Source organism: Lepidochelys kempii, chromosome 1 (assembly GCF_965140265.1).
Source record: "Lepidochelys kempii isolate rLepKem1 chromosome 1, rLepKem1.hap2, whole genome shotgun sequence".
NCBI lineage: Eukaryota > Metazoa > Chordata > Testudines > Cheloniidae > Lepidochelys > Lepidochelys kempii.
This window is the reverse complement of record NC_133256.1, coordinates 240,901,549-240,914,754: the sequence shown is the minus strand read 5'-3', so window position 1 is coordinate 240,914,754 and position 13,206 is coordinate 240,901,549. Positions and strand designations below refer to the sequence as shown.

Here is a 13,206-nt window from a genome sequence, read left to right as displayed (position 1 = left end):
TTGTGTTTTTTATTTCTTCTGTGTGTTAAGAATCAAGTTATTGTTTCATGACACTATGGGGGGAACTTTCCAGGGCATGTAATTGAATTTATATGTGTATATGCAAAGCACCACCATGATTCATGTGAAAGAGAGTAGGAAATGTGTCCTCTACAATTTACCATTAACCTCATGGTGGAAAATGTTTCCGGTCAGACCCTTTTTGTTTTTTCACAAATCAATTTTCACTGTAGCCAAACCTTTTTCAAATCCTGGTCAGTAATGAATGAGCTCAGAGGTAATATTTCTACCTGGAGATTACATATTTTGAGCATGCTGAGCTCTGCTGCTGAGAACAATGCCAGGTAGATGACCCAAAGCACCAAGTTGTCCCAAATATGTATTAACTCAGAGGAGATGGCTGTTAATAATGACTACACAGAATAGGGGATTTTTAGAAAATTAATAGAAAAAATAAGACTCTCCAATTTCTCTCTACATTCCCCTGATTAATTGCCACATTACATATGTGTCATTACACAGATCAAGTCAATCAGCTGGAAAATTTATTCCACCTGTGACAGTCAAACTTCAATTTCATGCCTTGGGATTTGAACTGAGGAAATCCTTTTATGGAAAAAAATGGATAATGTGATTAATTCACACTCCTTGGTGATCTCACACTCCTTTTGAGTCATGATTCTTGCAATGCTTGTGTGTTAGTGTCTGGTGTTAAGTGTGTAAAGCAATTAGAATGTGTGTAAAGCTCTTGCTGAAGAATGCCATTAAGGATTGAGAGATGAGGTAAGTTGATGGCAAAAAGGAAGAAAGCACTTTGAAGGTAGGAGTCATTCAAACTGATGTTCATTCCAAATTAAAAAGATGGTGTAGCAGATACTGATCAAAAGGTCTATCCATTGACCACCCTGTGTACTGAGAAGGGGATAAAGCTTAGGAAAATGAGTGTGCTGAGTGTGTTTTTATCATTTTCACAGACTAGAAGTTTGCCAAATTAAGGCAGTTGTGGGTTGCCTGTCTGTTAAACACACACATGTTCTTCAGCTTCCATGCCACGGCAGAGAAGCAAAGAGGAAAAGCTACACAATATTATGAAGATAATGTGGTAGCTAGAGGCCTCTCCTTCCATGTGTCCCAACAGAGAAGACTCTGTCAACCACAAGCCCTTCATATATACCCCAGCAGGGGAAAGAGTGTGAGAGTAATAAGTGCCACCCAAGCCAGCAATCCCTAGTGTGATAACATTTTTAGCAGAGTGTTCCATGTATACTAGAAGGGGAGAGTGTGCCACAGCCCTTCCCACTTCTTATATGCTAAAAAGAGAAGGTTTGTTGGCCACAGAGTCCATTTTTTATTTTTGCAATTGTAAAATTTAGTTAATTTATTCAAGTTCATTAATGTAAGAGATTGATAGCATAGGAAGCCAGCTTTGTTTTTTCCAAGAAATTGTTCTAGCCATGGACATCTATACACTTCTGCTAAGTACTGAAGAAAAAGGACTTGTATACATGGTGCATTAGTCTGCTCTAGAGGGGCAAATTCTAGTGGACACTAGTGTGTTGTGCACTACATGGTTTGTGTGAACCCTGCTGGCATGCACTAAGAACTCTACTGTGCATGTTGATGTAGCCCCATTTCAAATAGTACTACGTTAATGCTCAGTAGGGAACTTTTAATGTTCACCAGCCACGTCCACATGGGCTAGTTCATGCATAACGCACTAGTGCACACTAGAATTTATGTCCCTGTAGTGCAGACTAATGCACTGAGTAGACAAACACATACTAGAGGCCATCAAAACATTTACCACACGTAACTCAATGTTTATACTGTAGCATCTGAACCTAACCCAAATTACTGGTGATGTTTAATTATACTTAACTCAATGCATGACAGCAGTATTGTATACATGCTCTCTTGAAACATAGCACTGCCTCTACCAGTATGTAGTATATCTACAGCTGTACTCTGTGCTCAGAGATTGCAAATCTAACAGATGTGCTTTACCTGTGAACACTGACAGTCTTCTCTGTAGCCTCACTGCCTTACCTTCTGGATTCTTTCCACGTATCCTTTCATTCCTCATAGGTGCTCTTATTCGTCTATTTTGGATACTCTTTTCTTCCTTTCTTAGAGTATGCTCATTTTTTATGAGCATCAACTCTGCCTCTTCATCCTTCTTAAGTGTTAAATTCTGCTAGCCATTGGCAAAGCGAGTGCCATAGTTGGTTTATTACTGCTCATTGTTACCAATAATAGTATGGTTTTATGTATGCTAACATAAGAGTGATTGGCTGAGTGGACTTGTAGGCTCTAAAGTTTTACGTTGTTTTATTTTTGAATGCAGTTATTTTTTAGTACCTTATTCTACATTTGTAAGTTAAACTTTCATGATAGAGATTGCACTACAGTACCTGTATTAGGTGAATTGAAAAATACGATTTCTTTTGTTTTTTACAGTGCAAATATTTGTCACCAAAAATAAATATAAAGTAAGCACTGTACACTTTGCATTCTGTGTTCTAATTGAAATCAATATATTTGAAAATGTAGAAAACATCCAAAAATATTTTAAGTAAATGGTATTCTATTATTGTTTAACAGTGCAATTAATCGCAATTAATTTTTTAATCACACAGTTAATCACAATTAATTCTTTTAATCGCTTGACAGCCCTAGTATTATTGTTTTACAACATAACATTTCAGAGATCACGTGGTGTTGTGACCTCATTCCTACTTGATTCCCGAAGTTGCACTGGACTTTCATTTGAATCAATCTGTTAATTTATCTTTTTTTTAAGACCCCACTCCTCTCCAGGAGATAAGAAATTCCATACCTTGGATATTTCAAGGGCCTTGTTATCCTAACTTGATGGAATAAAGGCCTTTTAGACTTTCTCTTCATCTTTTTATTGCCCTCTCATTTGCTTCTAAGGGTCAAGCCATCTTCTCTCAGAGAAGTTCAAAATAGATTATGTAGCGTATATCAATGTGCTATCATATGGTCTTCCAAATATTCAAGCTCACTCCACTAGAACATAAGCTGTGTCCTCTGCTTGCTTCAGGAACATTCCTGTATGCAAAAATTGCAAGGAAGCTATGTGGAATAAACATCTTACTTTTATTAAATACAATGTTTTTGACCTGGTTGCAAGATCAGATGCCAAATTTGGTAGGTCAGTGTTATAAAATTTTTCAGTTAGTGATAGTCAGTGCTCCTCAGTCCCACTTTCCACATGAGTTACTGTTTATCAGTCACTTTGAGTGGGGATCCGCACGGACACATACTCGAAGGAGAACAGTTACTTACCTTATAGCAACTGTGGTTCTTTGAGATGCTGTCATCCAGGTGTATTCCAAAATGCACCTTCCATTCTCACTTTTTGTTGTCCTCCTTATCTGGGATTCTAAATTAGTGGGAGAACTGAAGGGATGGCTGCATCTGGTCTGTCCTCTATACCTTTGGCAGGGGGACATGAGACATTTCTATTCCAAAGATTCTGATCTTGCACACATGGGATACATGGCACACCTACAGTGGGATCCATACAGATGACAACATCCTGACAAACCATGGTTACTATAATGTAAGTAACTGTTCTTTCCAAGCCTTGCCTGCCTGCTGGATTAATACTGCACCTTCTCTGCTATAACTCCATTGGCTCTGTTGAAAGCGTGTCCTAGTGACTTGACTACCGTCGTGTAGGTAGCAGTGCCATAGCAGTGAAGCGAATATTTACTACTGTCCCAGTTTTTAGTAAGCAATTTATGAACCTGATAATTTTGTCTTGTGTTTTATTATCTACCATTCTGCTTAGAAGTCGTCTCCTTCCCACCTTCTGTCTGAGTTCATTGCCAGCTTTATCATATAGTCCTTCAGCTTGACATGTCACATCTCTCATTCTTCTGTGCTGTCCTATTCCAGACTAACATAGATTCCATCCCTTGGAATGTCTTCTGCCCATTACCCTTCTCTCTAATTCACACATTTATTTCATTAACTTGTTTTTCACTCCATGCTAATTTGCTATCCTCAAGATGTCTTGTCTTTTATGTTTTATCAACAAGCACAGAATAACTGATCTTTCTTGATGCATCATTCCTCTTCTTCCTGATTTTGGGATGATGAGACTCAGATTTCCAGCTGGAATTTTGTAATCTGTAGGTCTAGGATGAATTAAATGATCACGATTGAAGTGTAGCCCGATTGTATCATCTTCCTATTACCCTCACATATCAAAGAAAAGCACAAATAGAGACATATTTTCTAAAACATTCAAAACAGATGGCTCATTTCTGTTGATAGAGATTTGGGCTTTTCAGCAAACCACTTGCAAGAAGGACTTCATTAATTTAAACCAAAGGAGATTATTCCTTAAGTTCCTTGACTGTCTTGTTTCTTCTCTGTCTTACAGTTGGACAAGTTCTTCGGCTAGTGGTTTGGTTTCTTTACCAGCTGTGGTTTGTGAACCCAAACATCTTGGTTTCTTTCAGGCTTCTGCCATAACTGTTGTGGCTTATGGTACTGTGTTGAAGTCACTGGTCATTTTCCTACTCTTTCACCATCCAGAGCTCTTGTAGTTCTTGTCTGCCTGTTGGAGAACAGACATACAAGCCTAGAAGTTTCTGTGAACAATGAACGAATAGTTGTGACCGTTAAAAAGAATGGACTTAGGCTCAGGTACCCATCTTACGTCCATGAGATAGATACATGTATGGGAATAGCTGAAGAAAGGCAGGGTGCATTGCTCCCAATACTATTAGGATAGAAATTGGGAGAAGAGGAAATTACACAGAACATGAGACTAGCAATATGGGGAGCATTAATAAGAGAATGAAGTCATTTCCAATACTAACTGTGAAAATAGGTTTGTGAGGGGAGTTACTAAAATAAGAGCTGATAAGGGCATTCAGCCAGTCTAGAAGCTGTACTTTCCTGGCTGGTAAACTCTGTAATTTCTGAGAGATGCACCAGGATTCAGTTCCAGCTCACAGTAGCCTGGCCCAGGCAATCAGACCACATTCCTCTGCTTAATATAACACAGGGATGAGCCATGTTACTTGGGATATTCATTTGAATGTATAGCTTGCAACCAAAGATGAGTCCAAGAGACAAGGGAGTCAGATATACAGTGGATTTCATGTGACATTGCTTGAAAAGGCTCATGAGGCAGGTGAAGTGTTAGAAGAGCACTGTGCACACAGACTATCAGAAGGAGGAGAGACAGATTCATCTCACCAATGGGCAGGAGAGTTGTAATTCCTCTGAACAGGAAAAGTACAGACTGTGTTCCCTGGCGGTTACTTAAGGAAGGGTTTCTATTTCTGATCAATACTATAACAGACTATAAGGGACAAAAGAATACAGAAACTGTGATAAGAGCACACACATCTACAGATCTCCAGAGTGCAAATGCAATGCAATTGTTATATTTGCAGGTAAAGGCTGTATCTGCTACTGCTCCCTCTTATTCTTTGTAATGGGAAGGAGGAATAGGTGAAATACCAGAACAGTAAAGAAAATTAATATTTAACATGGACTGTGAGGTGTGGTCTCTGGCTGCTCACAGTTACATATTAGAGAATCAGCTGCAGGAAAGTGTGTGATGGAAAGCACAGTCACCAACTGACTCTCCTATTTCTTTCTTATCCCCCTTTTCAAAGTCCCTCTCCATCATGCAAAAAGGATCCCATCAACATAAAATCTAATGAAGTGTGTAGGATCAGAACTTTCATTTGCCCCCAGGTTACACCCAGAAAACTTATGTGGGGAAGCAAGTATTTAAATCTGTGGTTTCACTGCACAATCTGCAAAGAGTTTTTTCAGGGTGGCTGTCCTACCATTTTCATTAGCCAGGGGGAACACTTTCACTCTTCTATGCCAGTACTGACACACACTAAATATCTCACAAGTATAGCTATCCCCACCCCGTGGTTTGTTATGTGTTTTTTTGTTAGTTGTATTTAGTGTTGAAAAGTAGCCTTTTTAACTTGAAAACTGTTACAACTTAAAGGAACTAACAAAATGACATTTCCCAGACCAAGTAGTTCCTGACACATTGAATTGCAGTGTGGAGCTACAGCATCACTGAAATCATGTGGTTAGCCACCCCCATTCCTCTCTCTCTCAATCCTGTTTTGTTCCAGAACCATATTGCAGAGCTGCCAGATTCCAAGATGATTTGAGAAGAGAAAAAACAATAGACAAAAGGAAATATGTTTGAAGTTGCCATGATCTGATCTCATCTTGCCCTTAAGTCACTAACTTCTCTGCTTTTCCTCAGTTAAGAACGAGACAGACAATTAACAGTATGGAGCATTACAGAAAAGGGAGATCCGGACCACTTGTAATGTGTGCACTGTGATACTAGCATTTGCGGGAGGGGGTTCACTGTAAATGTTATGAATGCTCATGAAAGTGACAAGTTGACAGTAGAGTCAAATTCAGGCAGGTCTGGCTGTGTGCAAACAGCCCTCTAGCTCTACCAAAGCACCTCAGTCCTGAATTATAGTTCTCCCTGCTCTTCTAGTAATAATACACACACACACACACACACACACAATTCTGTCAATGTGCCTCAGTTCTGACCTGTAGCAATCCCTTCTGTTCCAAACTTGGTTCCCCATTTAACTCAGGCAGTACTTCTCAATTTTCCCCTGTTGTTCAGATCCCCACAGCCTTTTGTACGTGGAGACTGCCAGTGGGGTTAAACAAGTAATAGATTTGTTATGTGGACAAACATCTGTGAAAAGCTAGGGGTTTCTAAAACACATTAAAAATCCTTAGCATAGCAACTCACTGCAAGTCTTTTTGATTCATCTTCTTCCTGGATTTTACTCTCTAAACAGGGAGAGTTGATGGAGAACGCAACTTTCCTTCTCTTGTGTTTTCCCTGTTTTTCCCCCCAAAGTCTGGATTTTTCCCAAGATGAAGGGAGTGAGCTCTGGAAAATGTTAATCTGTGGGATTTGTTCATGGTGTATAAAAATTTCAGAAAGAATGTTTTATACATATGATTTCCTGATTCACTCTGGCAGAAAGGATACTGAGAAAGGCAGCTCTGCCAAAGCAGCCAAGATCCCTTCCAACTCCTCGCATGGTTTTTTGTTCATTTGTTTTGGTTTTGTGAGGAGTGTGTGATGGAGGGTAGATTTGAACCCATTTTTCTTGTAAAAAAACAAATTTACAGGAAAGTGAACCTGCCCCTGAGCTTCAGTGATGCAGCCTCTCTGAAGAAACCAAGTGTCTCAATGCAGCAGCAGCTGAACTTAGGTCAGGCAGTGTGTTTTTGAGAACTTTCTTCTGTTTCCATTTAAAATAATGAAAGGAAGACATCAGTGATAAATTGCTACGATTTGGGGAAAACTTTGCACTTCCTGTGCCAAATTCATGCCTTGTATAACTCCACTGAATTTAGCGGTGTCACTGTGGCTGGATTTGAACCCTTGCAGTGATTGCTGAACAAACTGGAATCCTCTGACCAAGGAGCAGGATTAATTTAGGCCCTCATGCAAATATTTCCAGACAATATCATTTTGTTTTCTTGCTTTTTCTCAACTCTTTCGATTGGAGAAAGAAAAACATTCTGGCTTGCATTTCAGCAAATAGCCACAATCTCTCTTTCTGATAATATTAATATCAAATCACAGATGCATTTGTTTTCTCTGGGATTGCAGCCACCAGCTAAACTCTCCACCCATCCCCACCTCCCACTGCACTCTTTTTTTTTAGGTCTTTTTCCTTCTTACACGCTCGTTAACAAGCAGCTATGATTGTCAGATGCCTCAGATTTATAGACACTCATAGCCTCATCCCTGTCTGCTAGTGTTCAGTGATAGGTTTCAGGAGTACATTTGCTGTGCAGCATATTTGCATCCATTTGAAGCAAGGTTTGAACATCAGGGTGGCTGAAAATAATTTCCTATCCCTGCATACCTCTCTCAAAAATAGCTGATAGGTGGGGGAAGGCTGTCCTCAGAAGGCCAGCCTCAGCTTGGTTGCATTTCAGGCATGCACTGTCAGATCTCTTCATTATTTTGGAACTCCTTTTATGGATTACATCCTTACAGGCTACTAAAAGAAACCATCAGGTGGGGATCAGTCCAAAACTCTGTAGTCCAGGATAGCAAACTGTATATAGTGTGTGTCATGAATGGTTTCACTCCTTGGAAAGCTCCTGTTCCCTCCATTCGTTTTCCTGTTTCTGCTCCACTAGGCTAAAAGATCAATTATATTTCTGATCTCACTTAATTTTATTTTGACCTCAAGAATATCTCCCAATTTCACTACCTTACCTTGGTTTCATTTATTTCTGTCCTTTTCGTACTTTGTGTTCCTTATTATAATGATTTTGTGTTTGAGTAAAACAGGACATGGGGAGGGGGACTCAGCCAAGTGCATAGAAAAGAAGCTATAGACCCTCCTTCATCCCAGTATGCTATCAGTTCAGTGAATTATTTGATTGTGAAACTGAAGGCTCATTATCTGCTTTGTTCCTTTACGGGTATTACAACGTTATCCACATTAAGTATGCACACACTCTTGATAGCAGGACTGCCATACTGCTGAAGGGTTACCCAAAGCAGTCCTGCCGATGCCAAACATGAATATAGCAGAGTGTGCTGACTTTGCAATGCCAGTGTGATTCCATTAATTTTTTCTGTTTCCTCCTTCCATACACACACAGTCATATACACACAGTTGCACAAAAAATCATTACAGCATCTGATCAGCATGTCTGGTTCTGACAAGTGTGAGTGCAGTTACACCTACCTTAAAATATTTCTCATTTTCTACCCATTTATAGACAGTTACCATCACACTTGGCCCTTTCACACATCCTCCTACATATTTTTGCATATTTATGTTTGACGTCTCTCAGATAAACATTTGGACACCACAGTCTCCATATTTGAGGTATATTGGTTTCTCCCAGTAAAAGAAATAAGCAGACATTTGGATAGGTCTGTCCAACCACATTCAGTACAAATATCATGTCTTGTCTTATCCATGCTTCATGACTATCAAGTCTAAGACATGCTTTTACCAAAATAAAGCTATTAACTAATGTCACTATCATATAGGTTAACTGTGATATAGCAATAGCAACTCCACAGTAAAGGTAGCAGCAGCTATTTCATTCTAAGCCCTATTTTCACTCCTTTATATCTTTTGCAAAACTACATTTAGATTTAAATTTGTCTTGCTCACTCTGTCCAAAGTTAAAACTTTCTGGAAACTTTCTGGACAAGTCGTTTTTGAGTTGAATTTGCTTTGAAAGGCATTCCCACATTTCTTTGTCAGTTGATAACTTTAAAATGGTTTGCTCTTATTTCAGATTTTCAGGCATTTAATGTCTCCACTTTAACATTGTCGTGAATTTTTGTGGTATGTGGAGTAAATTTTCAACCTTAACTGTGCAATAGTGTTTTGAGCTTGAGGATAAAGAATGAGTGTGTGTGTGTGTAAGAATTGTTAAACAGACTCTATTCTGTGCTCTGATGGAAATGGTCTAAGTGTATCATTACAGTTATTGTAAAATCTACCCATGAAGAAGTTTGTGTGGAAGGTTGTTTTTTTAGGAGAGTATCCAGTTTTGAGAGCGCATTCTTAATCTTTCCCTGTTTGCTGCATAGGATGTTGATCAGGTGGTTTCACAGTTTCTTTGAGAGTGTGTGGCACACAATCTGAGCATAGTCTGTGTGATATGTTGATTGTAATGTATAGAATCAACATCCTATACAGAAAGCAGGGAAAGATTAAGAATGAGCTCTCAAAACTGGATACTCTCATAAAAAAACAACCTTCCACACAAACTTCCTCATGGATAGACATTACAGTTATTGAAGATTGGTTGTTTTGGAAAATATGTCCATGCCTCTAGGGAAGCCAGTTCATCCAGTGTTTCCCTAGAAAGCTCTACAGCTGAATGCAGAAATGTGACCTGGTTTATGAATCCAGTGCTGCTCTGCCTTTCCACTTAGCAAGTGCTCTTGCACCCTCTTGAGATAAGGTAGTGGCAGCTCTGCTGTGTGGGAAGCACATTGCCTTTTGCTAAGTGGCCGGCTCAAATTAGATATGGGAGGAACGCAAAGATAAAGGCATTTCCTACTTGACTGGCAGGATTTAATGAGACCCAAGGGAGAGAAATGATGGCTCTGTGAACAGCGCTGGGAGCACTGTTAGTTAATAACTTTCACATGCCTCATATGGCTAATCTCCACAAATGGAGGGACACCTCTTCCCAAGGTAAGCAGATGAGGGGGACAGTCAGAAATGTACTCTACTTCACAAGGGATCTTGTCCCTGAAAAATCAAGTTCAGTTTCCATACTAAAACCCATTATAATGATCAATCAGTTAGTTCTGTGACACTGACTTGTCAGCTTGAAATCCACACATCCCATGCATGCCTAATAGAATCTGTTATCTGAAAGAAAATACAAGGTAGTTAGGAAGTTTATTGATTAGTCACTTAATCATTAGACATTAGCTTGTTAATGTCCATATTTCTGTAAGTCATTATTTTACAGAAGATGATGTCTCCATTATACCTCAACCTGTAGATGAACAGAAGAGCAACAAAGATAGGGAAGACATCAAGAAAATCAGAGGCCTCAAGTCTGCCATTTTAGGAAATTCAATTAATCTCAGAAGTGGGTTTTTAGTAGGTAATAGTATGGAAGGTCTAAACTAGAAGAATTTGGGGGGAATGGAATGCTACTATGTCAGGTGTTCACTAAATAGACAAATTTGATGGATGTATAATGAACTGAAATTCAGTTGTATTTGGACATGGAAGTGAAACCTGAAGAATTGTGTTGCTACTGGAATATACCTTCCCACTTCTCTGTACAAGGGTGGATCAATCCTGTCCTGTTGTCACTTGCCGTGTTGACATACCACACCTATCAATTATACATACATATGTACACCTTTAGTGAATGGTACCCCCAAACTGGCAGATGGGGGTTCACCAGAACCTTATGTGCCCCATTCTATAGTTTGGTTAATGTCGTGTAATCTGAGTGCAAGAAGCAAATGCATAAATATGAGGTAAATATTCATCATTTTAGCTTTCCTGCTTTCTGGCCGGTCAAGTCATCCTAAAAAAGATTTCCTAGTCTCTAGTCGTCTTGTCCAGCCTCCCTCACCTGCATCTTTCTACTTCTCTGCTTCTCATCTAGGCCAGGGTTTCTCCCAGATTATTTCCTATGAGGTGTTATGATGCTGTTGATCCTAACGTTCTGCTGTAGGTTCCTGAGTGCTGCTGTGTCCACATCAGAAGAAGGATTTTGACACCCATTAACTACTTAGCTGTTGCTCTTAGCTCCTCTCACTCCACAGAACTTAATCCATTCAGTGTTGGAAACAAAAGAAGTGAGCCAGAACAGCCTTGTTAGAGGGGGTAGGATTCAATGTCTTTGTTGAAAGTAATACCAGCACCCTGTTTCTGTTGACTCAGAGATTATCAGGCTTCTCATTCATTAGCAGGGTCAGAGGTGTCCCATTGAAGAGACACCATGAGCCTGCTGACAAGCAACAGGTGCAGCCTCTGCCTTGTCTAAATGGGAACATTTTGACAGTTGGCAGCATTCTGGCAAGGCTTTGCAACTCTCACAGCTGGTGCATGTCAGCAGATACAGATTCAGTACCTCATTTCTTTGAGAGGAGGTGCACAGCCTGGCCCTTCCACTTCCTCAATTTTTGATTGGCCACATTCCATAGAGCCAGAATTCTGTTTGTTTAAATTTTAAACATACCTTTGAAAAAACCTAGAACAGTTGAAACCAGTATTCTAGTCTGAGCACAGTGAAAGACTCTGCATTTATTCATCTGGTCTCCACTTCTTGGTAAACAGTGACTCTTCAGAGAAGAGACTGGATGATTCAAAGGACTGGAAGTAAGAGCATAGATTAGATTTAGATTAGATAAAATAAAATAGAACTTGTTAGAGCTCTTCATTTTTAGGCCATCACATTAAGTTTTGCTCAGGTAATGACTGAATGTCTTCTCAAGACTGTTTGGTGGGCTATGTATTTGACATGGTGCGTAAGTCAAGTTTCTAATGTACAGGTGTCTGTATTTCAGAAACTTAACTTTTTAATTCATGCTAATTGGCATCATTAGAAGAGATCCCTTCAGAAAAGGATTGATGCATGTGTGTAAAGCAACATGGGAGGAGAATTTGTTCTGCTGTTGCCTTTGCTGTGGACAGACAACCTGTTCTTTGGCTAATACCAAACTTTATTCTCCAGGTCTATCAATCTGGCACCTTTTAGCAACACAAAATTCACTTTAAAAAATTAAAGCAGGGAGTTATGATAATTGGAGTGTTGTTGTGCAATAAACACACTAAATCTATACAGTTAATACTGTTTCAGTTCTCAGCTTACATTCTCTCTACTTTTCATACTAACAAGCCAGCCAGCATCACCATGCCCTCCCAATTGCTGTGTTTCTTCCTGCTTTAGTCCAGTGTAATACATTTTATAGGACAGAAGGGTTTGGGGGATTTCATTCAGTATTCTTTCAGCTTTTACATATTATGGGACGTTAAGATTCATAACTTAGGGATTGGTTTTTGACTTCTCAGTGGCTTGGGTCTCAGACCGACCCTGACTATTCCTGTTTTCTTATCTCAGATAATTCAGCCCCTTTTAGAACTTGACCAGAATCGCAGCAAATTGAAGTTGTACATTGGACACCTGACAGCCCTCTGCCATGACCGTGACCCCCTGATTTTGCGTGGACTCACCCCACCTGCTTCCTACCACCTGGATGATGACCGAGCAGCTTGGGAGAAAGAGCTGCAGAAGATGACCCAGGAACAGGTGAGCCTGTCTACTGGTCTATCAGTGGTAGAACCTTTGAAGTGTTTTTACAGATCTTGTTGATGTGACAGAGACGCTGTGAAATGAATCCATGAGAGGTGAATGCAGCTAGAAAAGGCTCATTCTTCAGTTGATTGTGGGAGGATGACTTTTTAAAACAATAGCCATTTAACCTTTATTAGATACTGTACCTGTTTTACAGTAATTGTGCCAACTGAGGGCATGTTGCATTCACTCGCCGTTAGGCAATATAATTGCTCAATAGGAACCATTCTGAATCTGTTCACCTGTATGTTACCTAAACTTTAATTCTGTAGGATGGAACGCTGTGAAACGTCACTACCCTTCACTTTTACCAATTAATAGATTTTTACC

General features: G+C 39.6%; 1 protein-coding gene across 16 annotated transcripts in view; it reads left to right on the top strand.

Moving 5' to 3' along the window:
* The window catches only part of ERC1 (ELKS/RAB6-interacting/CAST family member 1), a 546,952-nt gene that overhangs the window by 494,214 nt on the left and 39,532 nt on the right, over positions 1-13,206 (top strand). For 13 of the 16 annotated variants that reach the window (XM_073320595.1, XM_073320483.1, XM_073320517.1 and 10 more), the window contains one exon: positions 12,643-12,831. In XM_073320595.1, coding sequence (XP_073176696.1) covers positions 12,643-12,831 — 189 coding nt within the window. Of the gene's footprint in view, positions 1-12,642; positions 12,832-13,206 lie in introns of those variants that run through there. The other 3 variants (XM_073320609.1, XM_073320616.1, XM_073320601.1) reach the window with 1 other exon arrangement.